This window comes from Pseudophryne corroboree, chromosome 4 (assembly GCF_028390025.1).
Source record: "Pseudophryne corroboree isolate aPseCor3 chromosome 4, aPseCor3.hap2, whole genome shotgun sequence".
NCBI classification, from domain to species: domain Eukaryota; kingdom Metazoa; phylum Chordata; class Amphibia; order Anura; family Myobatrachidae; genus Pseudophryne; species Pseudophryne corroboree.
In genome coordinates, this window is record NC_086447.1 from 439,433,699 (window position 1) to 439,447,118 (window position 13,420).

Below are 13,420 nucleotides of genomic sequence, written 5' to 3' on the forward strand. Positions count from 1 at the left end.
GATTAGCCTCGCAGCTGCATTTAAAATGGATTGAAGTGGTGATAGCCTATGTTTGGGAAGACCAGTAAGGAGACTATTACAATAATCAATGCGGGAGATGATGAGTGCATGGATTAGAGTTTTTGCAGTGTCTTGTGTAAGACAAGGGCGTATTTTGGATATGTTTCTAAGGTGCATGTAACATGATTTAGAGACAGATTGAATGTGTGGAACAAAGGACAGTTCAGAGTCAAGGGTGACACCTAGGCAACAAGCTTGTGGGGTGGGGTGGATAGTTGCATTGTCAACAGTTGTAGAGATATCAGGTTGGTAACTACTCTTAGCTGGTGGGAAAATAATTCGGTTTTGGAAATGTTGAGTTTGAGGTGGCGAGATGACATCCAAGATGAAATGGCAGACAGGCATCCAGTGACACGAGCCAATACTGGTGGTGACAAATCTGGGGAGGATAGGTAGATTTGAGTATCATCAGCGTACAAATGATACAATGGTGCAAGTTTGTAAAAATGCCTGCAACCCATTCATCACTGGAGAATTTCTACATATTCTCTTTAAACATTAGATTAGTTTACCAGTACTGTAAACACTATATTGCACTCTCTCTTCCATATATCCGTGGACACTCCATTGAATAAAAAATATTTTAAGTAATTATCCAAACAACCCATCACCCAAGGATCAAAGATAGCACTAGAACCACCTTTCCTATACTGTAAACTACTTTTGAGTAGACCAGCTTAAAGGCTCCTGTTCCTGGTTATACATCTTTCCCCTCGGCTGCTCCCCAAGAAGTACCTGGTGCAGGTCACCTCCACCTTTGCCCGACTTGAACTAATCATGCAAACTGAAGTTTGTAAAGTTTTGTTTATATTAAGAATTCATATTCCTCTTCCTAGTATCTGTGTATTTTTGAAGTTATGTTTAGAATTGTTTTTTCTACATATAAAAAGCTGTGTGTTAAACCCTTTTTTATTTTAGCATACAGGAATTCCGCAGATCATGTTCTGATTTTAAAAGCAGCTTTAAGATTTCCCTCATATCCATCCTCTTTTCCTGGTTTCTTAAGCATGGAGACTTCTAAAAAGTACAGTAAACTTTATTGGATGGTTCAGGAACTCTAACATATAATCACCTTCCATATCTACCATTACCTATGAATCTTTAGTTGTTGAGGACAAGAAAACATTTACGCTAGAGATATCGCCAGACCATTTCTGCTGGATTTGGCTCAGATTCGTCGTTCGGCTTTGGATTTGCCCAACTGCAGTGACTGGATTTGGATTTTTTAATAATATTTACAAAAAAAAATCAAATCACAGAATTTGGGCCTTTTTTGCTCCTATACGATTAATAAACTCGATAACATTAATTTTCAGTCATTTCCACAACCTCACAAAATAGTTTTCACCAATATTGGCCATAAGCTGCAGCAAGCTGGTTGGTTACTAAGCGACAGAGCAGCGGCACAAGCACAAGGCAGTTTATAGAACATCTATGAAACATTGCCACCGCGTACTGGAGTATAGTGAACAGAACAGTGTTCCGTTTCCGGAAATGGGTGTATTTATTTAGATCGGGGTTTTATAATGGATATCAGATGGTTTATTCTTATTATTTAAGATTAAGGACAGTACAAAAGAAAACATGTAAATCTAAAAGTGTTTAAGTATTTGCTTATAAGTGATAGAAGCGACGTGGGGTCTATTCCGGTGTATTAAACTACATTTCCCACAAACCTTCACGCGACCGGAAGTGAGTTGTTATACTCGGATTGGATAGCCCCGATAATAGGATACAGCAATTTGACAATGTTAATCGTTGGGGTTTATGTATCTTTGTGGAAAACCGCAAGCAGGACATATAGATGGAATGATAATTGTATAAGGTGAAAGGATGTGTCTATTTAAATGCTGAACTACAGGATGATGTCATTTCCTCCCCATCAATTTCCTGTCAGCACACTACTGGCTACTTGTATCATAAATATCTGGCTCCCCACACAGCAGGTCATGTCTTGATAAAGGTCCAAGGACCGAAACGCGTCGACTTACCGTTGTGTGAGTAGCCATTAATCTCTTTTTTAATAGACTATACTGAAGTTCATTTTGGATTTTTTGAATATATATTTTTTTCATCTTTGTGAAAACTTCGTTTTATTGGTATTAATTATTGAAAGACTTGGGGGTATTTTAAAAGTTTTTTATTTTTGCAAATTTGCACGTGTTTTATCTGATTGGTGAAATTTGTTTGGATCAATAAACCATATTGTGGATTGAATGGAATAAGAAGAGTTGTTTTGAGTCCAATTGTTTAACGGTTGAGAAAAACACCAAGACAGTAAAGAAACCCAGATGAGAATCAGTCTACACCTTCATCCGTGAGTTGGGGTACGCCAAATAGATGTGGTTGGTGATATAAAGATACCTTGACAGGAGTTACCCCATTATTCACTGTGTGAGTTAGGGGTACGCTTTGGCTTCATTTTTTACCACGGTGAAGGGTAGATGTACAGTGCACCTAGCAATTGTGGTACAGGCATATGACACTATTATGGTGTAGGTTACCCATATCCTATGTCATCATATATAAGAGTGGGGTCATTTGCAATACTACACATTGTATGTCTGTTTTATCTTTCTAATCCCATGAGACCATCGCGTGCTGAGGAGTCATACTAAGAGCTACATTGAATATTCAAAGATACCTTGATAGGAGTCATCGAGTTTCTTCTCGTGTGAGTTGGGGTATGATACTCTGTTTCTTTATTGCCACACTTCGGATTGCCTTTTGATATAAGGTCTGGACAGTTGTGATATTTGTTCACGATTGAAAGAAAAAGATACCTTTATGGATACGTCTTACTCCCGCACAGTGTGAGTGGGGGTAAGCAGAACATTTCCTTCAAGTTTTGTTGAAATAGACTTAGGGAAGTAATTTGTACTATATCCATAGGCCTTTTTTTTTTGCCCCTTTTCCCATGCGCCAAAAGGATTTAACTGACCCGTTCCCTTTTCTATGTTATATTTGTTGTTGGATAAAAGGTGAAATCCAATTTAGGTCAGTGTTCTCCATAGGCAGCATTCCCCTTGCGCTGTCTGGTGTATACATTACAGCAACACCCCTTTTGTACCGTAGTGCAAACAATAGATCTACAGTATATATTTTATTATTTTTAGATTGTCAATAAGTGCCGAGTTAAAGTTTCCTTTCTATGGGGCCTCTGCTAACGCACATATAATTTTCTTATGTCTGCTTCTTCATTGGTGTCAGTGCATCTCCTCTGTCCTGATGACATGATCCTGCGAGGCCCGGAAACATAACGTAGACTTTATTGGAGGATTTTGATATACAGTGGATTTGGAGTACTCATGCCTACCACATAAGAGCATTATTTGTATTGGAATCCTGTAGTGACGTGCTTCTTGCTGGACTGTGTTTGGCAGGGTGAACCTATTTGGATATAGCAGTGGCACACAGGTGACTGTATTATTTACAACGGAGTAACATATTTTCTCTCTCTCTCTCAATATAGACAAATACAGATAGATAGATATAAATCCTTATGTGAGCTAGTCATTTTTCACAAAGGAAGACTGTGAATCATCGTGTTGGTGTTCTGGTCGCCAGAACTGTCCTGATTCCTCCACCAGAGGATTTTATGCCATCTACAAAGAAGATGCAGTTAATGACGGGAATTTCTCATAATTTACACTGCTTTCTGATTTGTACAGGCCTGTATGAAGTACAAATACCTTTATTATTTTTTTTGAGGGGGGATTTTGCATTGCGATATGTTTTAAGGATTTGTTTTATTCAGCATATTGGGTTTATGAAATAAAATGGGATTGATTTTATGTCTTGTGCTTTTCTGTTTCTGCATACAGTATATACCATTTACATGAGAATAATTGAAAATACTTCCTGGAAGCTATACAGTATGTGGAGAGAGAATACTGATATTACACAATGCCTGTGTAATATTAAGTGACAAAAACACCAAAAGTTGCCCTCTAGTTGACTTAAATAATCTCTATTTCAAATAAAGGAGAAATAAGCGATTATATACGCACACTTCTAGAGTGTTATTTTTTAAATTTAATTCACTACACTACGGTTTTCTTTCTTTACATGTGATTCATATCTGTTAAGAGTGCAGATTTAAACAAACGACAACATTAAAGTTGAAAAGCATGCAGAACTGTGTCCCAGTGATTTTAGATTGTTGACAGGTGATACGCCACCATTTGCTTCTTTGCTAGAATTTGATTTTTCTTAATGAGACCACAGTGTATTTCATGCAGTAGTCAGAAGAATTGTTAGGTGTAAAATAATTTTATATATTTTGCCCTGTAAACTGATTTACAGTGATACGGGTAAGACAGTACATAGTAACAAGCTACTTATTATACATGTGTCTTTTTCTACCAGAACGGTGGAGCCTTCTGAAAAGAGATTCCAGATGAACAGTTTTGCAGCAGACTTTGGTAGACCACTAGAAGCGGATAGAATTTTTTCCCGTCAAGGAATAGAAGAATCTCGGTCGCTCTTTCATTGCTACATAAATGAAGTTGATCAGTTAGACAAGACAAAGTTGACAAATAGAACAATGGACAATGGTATTCTCATTCATCAAACTGTTAGAAATTGCAAAATTGAGGAGGGTCTTGCAAAATTCGACATACCAAACTTCGTGAGTACAGACCAGAATTCCTCTTCAGCTGATGAGGATCTTTTACTTTATGACCCACCAATCATTTTAGAAAATAAACCAGCCTGCTCCAACAACCATCACTTCATCAACTGATCAAACATACCTTTTCATTTTTAGAGTATGCTATATGTAACAGCTATGCATTTGAAAGGCAACTATATATATAATACTGCATTATTGCTTTAATGTAATCATGAAAAAATGAAGTCCTAAAGGGAAATATTGTTAAAAATAAATGCACTATTTATACATTTGCTCTAATATTTGACTTGAGTTCTCATTTTGGCACCGTGGCATGCAACTACCCAGGATTCCTTCTCTTGACAAAAAATATAGCTCATCGACATCTCACTAACATTCTACAAATTTTAGAAGTTTTCTGTGTATACATTTAGGCAGAATTGGAGATCATTTCTTGTATCATCTAAGATCACAATTAAAATTTACTTCTAAATCTGGCATTATAACATGGCATTCAAAGAAGTGTTAAGAGAGTGGATATTGAGTATGGTTGATTAGTTTATGCATCTATTACAAATAAATTAACATTAAGAAAAAACATAAAATTGCTAATTTGTGTCCTTAATCTAATGTTATATTTAATTTACTACTTCCAATTAAGACACACAGACAACTATAAGTGGGCAATGTTAATACAACTTACAGTCAAGAGCATTAGAGTATTAGTATATGCACGGTATTCCAGTTTAACCAATTTCTTTATGTTCATGTGTACATCCTGTGGTAGGAAGAGCTAGAGCAACATATAGTGAACACAAGCCCGTACATATTTCAAGTCAACAGATTCTAGAGACATGAGGTTCCTAATAAAGTCATGTGGAAGGCGTTATGGATCAAAGGGTCGACATCAAATGGTCAAAAATGCACAAGGTCGACATGGAAACGGTCAACACATGAAAAGGTCTACATGAGTTTGGTGTCAAAATGTCACTTTCAGCACGTTGACCCCCAAATTAGTGCATCGCTCTTCTCACCATGCTTCAGACAAGATACCTCGGTTCGCTCGGCACAGGTTACCTTTCTGAATTGTAGTCCACGTTGATGGTAAAGTATGAAAAAGTCCTAAAAGTGACAAAAAAAAAAAAAAAACCCAAAAACTCATGTTGACCATATGCGGTGTGTCGACCATCGTCATGTCGGTCATTTAAACCCGTCAACCTTTTCACCATGTTGACCATATGGTGTTGACCTATCATTGAGATACCTATGGAAGGTCGGGGATGTGGCAAAAACTTGCTTGATCTTGATTTTCAGTATGAATACAGACCGTGAAAGCAGGGCCTCATGATACTTCTTACTTTCTGGGTTTTAAGCAGGTGGTCTTAGAAATTGAACCACAGAGTCTCCCTTTACATGGTGCAGAGGTTGAGGCTGTGTGCCCTGCAAGGCCTCGGTTCAACAGGTGGGTGGACAGACCCCTAATAAGTCTGGTTCTTTACTCCAGTAACTCTCTGATGGTGGCATTGGGTTGTGGACACACAAATGCGCACTAATAAGAAATACACTGCTCAAAAAAATAAAAGGGAACACTAAAATAACACATCCTAGATCTGAATGAATGAAATATTCTTATTAAATACTTTGTTCTTTACATAGTTGAATGTGCTGACAACAAAATCACACAAAAATTATCAATGGAAATCAAATTTATTAACCCATGGAGGTCTGGATTTGGAGTCACCCTCAAAATTAAAGTGGAAAAACACACTACAGGCTGATCCAACTGTGATGTAATGTCTTTAAAACAAGTCAAAATGAGGCTCAGTAGTGTCTGTGGTCTCTTCGTGCCTGTAGGATGTGTTATTTTAGTGTTCCCTTTATTTTTTTGAGCAGTGTACAACATGCATCCAACTTGTTATATTAGATGCTTTCTTATTGCAGAACTCTGGATATGAGTGTATGTAATACATTTTTCTAAATAATAAAAGGAATGCAACATTTTTTATACAAAATATTTTATAAACAAAATGTTCAATTATAAATACATTTAAAATAATATATAAATACATAGTGCAACTTCAAATATCCATGCATGCTAACAGTTATGTTTTCCAGTGTACTTCAGAGCCTTGTGATGCTGAGGTGGGTATGACAACTCCCTGTCTTTGTAACACACGGAGAACATCTAAAATTGCATCTAACTCTGTTTTAAACCTCTCTAGCTCCACATTCTTTTGTTGTGCAAGTTTCTTCCATTTGTCAAGCTCGCTGACCTGTGACGCTTCTTCAGTGTGTCGTGAATGCTGGATTACCTGCAAAATTACATTAAGACTTTCATATTTGTTACATGTTCTGTTGAGAAGTAAAAAAAATAGCAAGTCGGTACGTATTGGACATAAAATAATAGGATTTTAATTCCTACCGGTAAATCCTTTTCTCTTAGTCCGTAGAGGATGCTGGGGACACTTCAAGAACCATGGGGTATAGATGGGATCCGCAGGAGACATGGGCACTTTAAGACTTTAAAAGGGGTGTGAACTGGCTCCTCCTTCTATGCCACTCCTCCAGACTCCAGTTATATGAACTGTGCCCAGGGAGACGGACGTTTCGAGGAAAAAAGATTTATTTTGATTTAAACTAAGGTGAGATACATACCAGCTCACACCTCAAACATGCCGTACAACATGGCATTCAATGGCATGAATAATGACAGCAACAGGCTGACTATAACCGCAACACAACACGTGTGTAACCATAACCAATAACTGCAGATACAGTACGCACTGGGACGGGCGCCCAGCATCCTCTACGGACTAAGAGAAAAGGATTTACCGGTAGGTATTAAAATCCTATTTTCTCCTTGCGTCCTTGAGGATGCTGGGGACACTTCAAGAACCATGGGGTTTATATCAAAGCTCAAGAACGGGCGGGAGAGTGTGGATGACTCTGCAGCACCGATTGACCAAACAAGAGGTCTTCCTTAGACAGGGTATCAAACTTGTAAAACTTTGCAAAAGTGTTTGACCACGACCAAGTAGCTGCTCGGCAAAGCTGTAATGCCGAGACCCCCTGGGCAGCCGCCCAGGACGAGCCCACCTTTCTGGTAGAATGGGACTTCACCGATTTCGGTAACAGCAATCCAGCCGTAGAATGAGCTTGCTGAATCGTATTACAGATCCAGCGTTCAATAGTCTGCTTGGAAGCAGGAGCCCCAATCTTGTTGGGATCATACAGGACAAACAGAGCCTCCGTTTTCCTAATCTGAGCCGTTCTGGCCACATAAATTTTCAAAGCTCTGACCACATCTAGAGACTTCGATTCCTCAAAGGCGTCAGTAGCCACTGGCCCAAAACAGGTTGGTTCATGTGAAACGATGACACCACTTTAGGCAGAAATTGCTGACGAGTTCTCAACTCCGCTCTATCTTCATGGAAGATCAAATAGGGGCTCTTGTGAGACAAAACCGCCAATTCAGACACCCGCTTGCAGAGGCCAAGGCCAACAGCATGATCACTTTCAAAGTGACGAATTTCAACTCTACCTTACGTAAAGGTTCAAACCACTGAGATTACAGGATCCGCAACACCATGTTAAGATCCCATGGTGCCACCGGGGGCACAAAGGGAGGTTGAATGTGCAGTACGCCTTTCACGAAAGTCTGAACTTCCAGAAGGGAAGCCAATTCTTTTTGAAAGAAAATTGACAAGGCCGAAATTTGTACTTTAATTGAACCTAACTTTAGGCCCGCATCCACCCCTGCTTGCAGAAAATGGAGAAAACGGCCCAGCTGGAAATTAATCCATAGGAGCCTTCTTGGATTCACACCAAGACACACATTTTCTCCAAATACGGTGATAATGTTTCACCGTTACCTCTTTTCTAGCCTGAAACAGTGTGGGAATTACTTCACCGGGAATACCCTTTCGGGCAAGGATCCTGTGCTCAACCTCCAAGCCGTCAAACGAAGCCGCGGTAAGTCTTGGTACACGCATGGCCCCTGCTGTAACAGATCCTCTCACAGAGGAAGAGGCCAGGGATCTCCTATGAGCAATTCCTGAAGATCTGGCCAGTCTGGAACAATGAGGATTGAGTGGAATCGGAGGGAACACATACACCGACTGAAACACCCACGGTGTCACTAGGTCTTCCACTGCTATTGCTTGAGGTTCCCTCGACCTGGAACAATATCTCGGAAGTTTCTTGTTGAGGCGAGACACCATAATGTCTATTTGAGGAAGTCCTCAACGACTTGTCACTTCTGCAAAGACCTCTTGATGAAGACCCCACTCTCCTGGATGGAGATCGTGTCTGCTGAGGAAGTCTGCTTCCCATATGTCTACACCCGGAATGAAGACCGCTGCCAGAGCGCTTACATGCCTTTCCGCCCAGCGGAAAACTTTTGTGGCTTCTGCCATTGCCACTCTGCTCTTCGTTCTGCCCTGGCGGTTTACGTACGCCACTGCTGTTATGTTGTCCGACTGATTTAAGACGGGCAGATCGCGAATAAGATGTTCCGCTTGTAGAAGGTCGTTGTAAATGGCCCTCAACTCCAGAATGTTTATGTGTAGACAAGCTTCCTGGCTTCCCTGGAAATTTTCCCCCTGTGTGACTGAACCCCAGCCTCGGAGACTCGCATCCATGGTCACCAGGATCCAGTCCTGGATCCCGAATCTGCGTCCCTCTAGGAGGTGAGAGCTGTGCAACCACCACAGGAGTGAGATTCTGGTTTTGGAAGACAGGATGGAAGAAAAACTCTCTGTAATTCCATGTCCAGAATCATACCGAAGAACGACAGTCTTGTCGTCGGAAACAACTGTGATTTTGGCAAGTTTAGGAGCCAACCATGTTGTTGCAGAATTGTCAGGGAGAGCGTCACGCTCTGCAGTAATTGTTCCTTGGACCTTGCTTTTATCAGGAGATCGTCCAAGTACGGGATAATTGTGACTCCTTACTTGCGCAGGAGAACCATCATTTCCGCCATAACTTTGGTGAAAACCCTTGGAGCTGTGGACAGACCAAACGGCAACATCTGAAATTGGTAATGACAATCCTGAACGGCAAACCTCAGGGAAGCCTGATGTGGAGGATATATGGGGACATGTAAGTAGGCATCCTTTATGTCGACCGACACCATAAAATCCCCTTCCTCCAGACTGGAGATCACTGCTCGGAGAGACTCCATCTTGAATTTGAATTTTTTTAGATAGAAATTGAGGGATTTTAAGTTCAGAATAGGTCTGACCGAGCCATCCGGCTTCGTGACCACGAACAGGCTCGAATAAAAGCCTTCTTCCTGTTGTGACGGGGCACTGTGACAATAACTTGATTTTGACATAGTTTTTGTATAGCACCGCATACCACCTCCCTGTCCGGAAGAGAAACTGATAAGGCTGATTTGAAAAATCGTCGAAGGGGCACGTCTTGAAATTCCAGCTTGTACCCTTGGGACACTATTTCTAATACCCATGGGTCTAGGGTAGAACGAACCCAGAAATGACTGAAGAGTCAGAGACGTGCCCCCACTGGTGCGGACTCCCGCAGAGGAGTCCCAGCGTCATGCGGTGGATTTGGTAGAAGCCGGAGCGGACTTCTGCTCTTGGGAACCTGCCACAGCCGGTGACCTTTTTCCCTTTCCTCTTCCTCTAGAAGCAAGGAAGGAAGACTCTCGTCCTTTTTTGTATTTATTGGGCCGAAAGGACTGCATCTGATAGTGGTGCGTTTTCTTTTGTTGTGCAGGAACATAAGGTAAAAAGATACCAGGTCAGCGAGGCAGTCACCAAACAAGACACCACCTTTATACGGCAAAGACTCCATAGCCTTCTTAAGGTGCATACACACGGAGAGATTTTGACTATGAGAGATTTTGACTAACTTTTCCCTTGAACTGGCAGTAGGAGATTTTGACTAACTTTACCAGAGATTTTGTCTAACTATGCAAGAGATTTTGGCTATGGGAGATTTTGGCTATGGGAGATTTTGACCATCTCATTTAAATAAGGGGATGAGTGTCATATATAGGACGATTTTACAGGGTGGCTAATATTTAAATAGCTAAAAGTTAAAAAAATAATTTGCGTGGGGTCCCCCCTCCTATGTAAAACCAGCCTCGGGCTCTTTGAGCCAGTCCTGGTTGTTAAAATACAGAGGAAAAAATTAGTAGGGTTCCCCCATATTTAGACAACCAGCACCGGGCCCTGCGTCCGGTCCTGGTTTAAAAAATACGGGGGACAAAAGACATAGGGGTCCCCCGTATTTTTAAAACCAGCACCGGGCTCCACTAGCCAGGGAGATAATGCCACAGCCGGGGGACACTTTTATATTGGTCCCTGCGGCCGTGCCATTACCCCCCCAACTAGTCACCCCTGGCCGGGGTACACTGGAGGAGTGAGGACCCCTTAAATCAAGGGGTCCCCCCCTCCAGCCACCCAAGGGACAGGGGTGAAGCCCGAGGCTGTCCCCCCCATCCGTGGGCGGTGGATGGGAGGCTGATAGCCTTTCAATAGTAATATTGTTCTTTACAGGTGGCCTACAGGTCCCAGCAAGCCTACCCCAGCATGCTGGCACTTGGAGAACCACAAGTTCCAGCATGCCCGGACATAAAGGGCCCACTGGCACCTGTACTCCACCTGTAAAGAAAATATTGGGAAAAAAACCACGACACGTTCTTTAAAAAATCCTTTATTAAACTGGGTCTTCACCTGGGAGGCGGCGGCCTTTAAGCTCTTTTGCATGGCCGCCGCCTTCCCAGGGCTTCCGGCGTCTTCACCTGGGGGGGCGCCACCTCCCCAGGGCTTCTGGGGTCTTGCTCCGGCGTCTTCACCTGGTGGGCGGCAGCTGCTAAGCTCTTTTGCATAGCCGCCGCCCATCCAGGACTTCCACGACGTCTTCACCTGGGAGGCGGCGGCCTTTAAGCTCTTTTGCATGGCCGCCGCCTTCCCAGGACTTCCAGCATCTTCACCTGGTGGGCGGCGGCTGCTAAGCTCTTTTGCATAGCCGCCGCCCATCCAGGACTTCCACGGCGTCTTCAATCTTCAGGAGCTCTTCTCCGCTCCTCCTCCGCCGTTGGACTGAAAGCCGCTGACTTATATAAGTCAGCGGGAGGGGGCGGGGCGATGACGCGGCGAGCCGTGATTGGCTCGCGGCGGCCATCTTGAATTTCAAAAATGACGCTGAGGCGCCATTTTTGAAACTGGTACCGCTCCGCTGCCAAACTCTGCAAGATAAAGGTAAATTTCCCCCGCCCGCACCGCTGCCGCAACCCGCCGCCGCCCGCACCGCCGCCACAACCCGCCGCCGCCTGCAACATCGCTATCGCTGGGAAAAATCGCTGGCCTCTTAAAGTATTAGCGATTTTGACTAACTTTTGCAGCGACATAGCCAAAATTGACTTGCCTGCACTGACTATTTTTCCCAGCGATAGCGACCTAGCGGGGACGCGCATCGCTATCGCTGCCTGTATACACACGGAGCGATCTGCACTAACTTTCTGAGCGATTTTGACTATATAGTCAAAATCGCTCAGTTATATCGCTCCGTGTGTATGCACCTTTAGAGTCAGCATCAGCATTCCATTGATGAATCTACAATGCTCTCCTAGCTGAGACTGCCATAGCATTGGCTCTTGATCCCAAAAGGCCAATGTCCCTCGCAGCTTCCTTAAGGTAGGCTGCAGCATCCCTGATATGACCCAGAGTCAAAAGAATGTTATCCCTATCCAGGGTATCAAACTCAGATGACAAGTTATCTGCCCACTTTTCAATAGCGCTACTCACCCACGCTGAAGCAACGGCAGGTCTGAGTAGCGTACCCATAGTGACATAAATGGATTTAAATGTATTTTCCTGCTTACGATCCGCAGGTTTTTTTAGGGCTGCCGTGTCAGGAGACGGAAGCGCCACCTTTTTGGACAGCCGTGACAGAGCTTTGCCCACAGTGGGGGGTGACTCCCACTTTTCCCTATCCCCAGAGGGGAACGGATATGCCATTGGAATTCTCTTGGGAATCTGAAACTTCTTGTCAGGATTTTCCCAAACCTTTTCAAAAAGAGTGTTCAGTTCATGAGAGGGAGTAACATTACCTCAGGTTTCTTTCCTTTAAACATACAGACCCTTGTATCAGCAACAGCAGGGTCCTCCGTGATATGTAACACGTCTTTTATCGCCACAATCATGTACTGAATGCTTTTAGCCAGTTTTGGATTTAATCTGGCATCACTATAGTCGACACTGGGGTCAGAGTTCGTGTCTGTATCTGTAATCTGGGTAAAAGAACGCTTTTGTGACCCCGAGGGGGTTTGAACTTGTGACAACACATCCTCCACAGATTTCTTCCATGCCTGGGTCTGAGACTCAGACTTATCCAATCTCTTATTTAATAGAGCCACATTCGCATTCAAAGCAGTCAAAACATTTACCCAACCAGGCGTCGGCGGTGCCGACAAGGTCACTCCCACAGTCGTTTCTTTCCCTAATCCAGTCTCCTCCTGGGAAGAGCACTCAGCCTCAGACATGCCAACACACGTGTACTGACACCACAAACACACTGGGCATATAGGGGACAGACCCACAGTAAAGCCTGTCAGAGAAACACAGAGGAAGTTTGCCAGCTCACAACCCAGCGCCTATCCCGGTACTGCAACATTTTATACAATGCCTCAGACCTGTTAGCGCTTTTATTATTATTAAAACAGCACCAAATTTACTGTGACGACCCCCCGTTTTGCACCCTGTTACTTGTACAGCAGTGTAG

The 13,420-nt window shown here is 42.8% G+C and overlaps 2 protein-coding genes across 5 annotated transcripts in view; one reads left to right on the plus strand and one right to left on the minus strand.

Moving 5' to 3' along the window:
* MRAP2 (melanocortin 2 receptor accessory protein 2) overlaps positions 1-5,146 on the plus strand; it is a 212,406-nt gene extending 207,260 nt beyond the window's left edge. The window contains exon 4 of one of the 2 annotated variants that reach the window (XM_063916920.1): positions 4,429-5,145. In XM_063916920.1, the coding sequence (XP_063772990.1) occupies positions 4,429-4,804 (376 nt within the window). In that variant the 3' untranslated portion in view covers positions 4,805-5,145. Of the gene's footprint in view, positions 1-4,428 lie in introns of both variants that reach the window. The other variant, XM_063916919.1, reaches the window with a different exon arrangement.
* CEP162 (centrosomal protein 162) overlaps positions 4,474-13,420 on the minus strand; it is a 420,302-nt gene continuing 411,355 nt past the window's right edge. For 2 of the 3 annotated variants that reach the window (XM_063916917.1, XM_063916916.1), the window contains exon 27: positions 6,708-6,984. In XM_063916917.1, the coding sequence (XP_063772987.1) occupies positions 6,775-6,984 (210 nt within the window). In that variant the 3' untranslated portion in view covers positions 6,708-6,774. Of the gene's footprint in view, positions 4,555-6,707; positions 6,985-13,420 lie in introns of those variants that run through there. The other variant, XM_063916918.1, reaches the window with a different exon arrangement.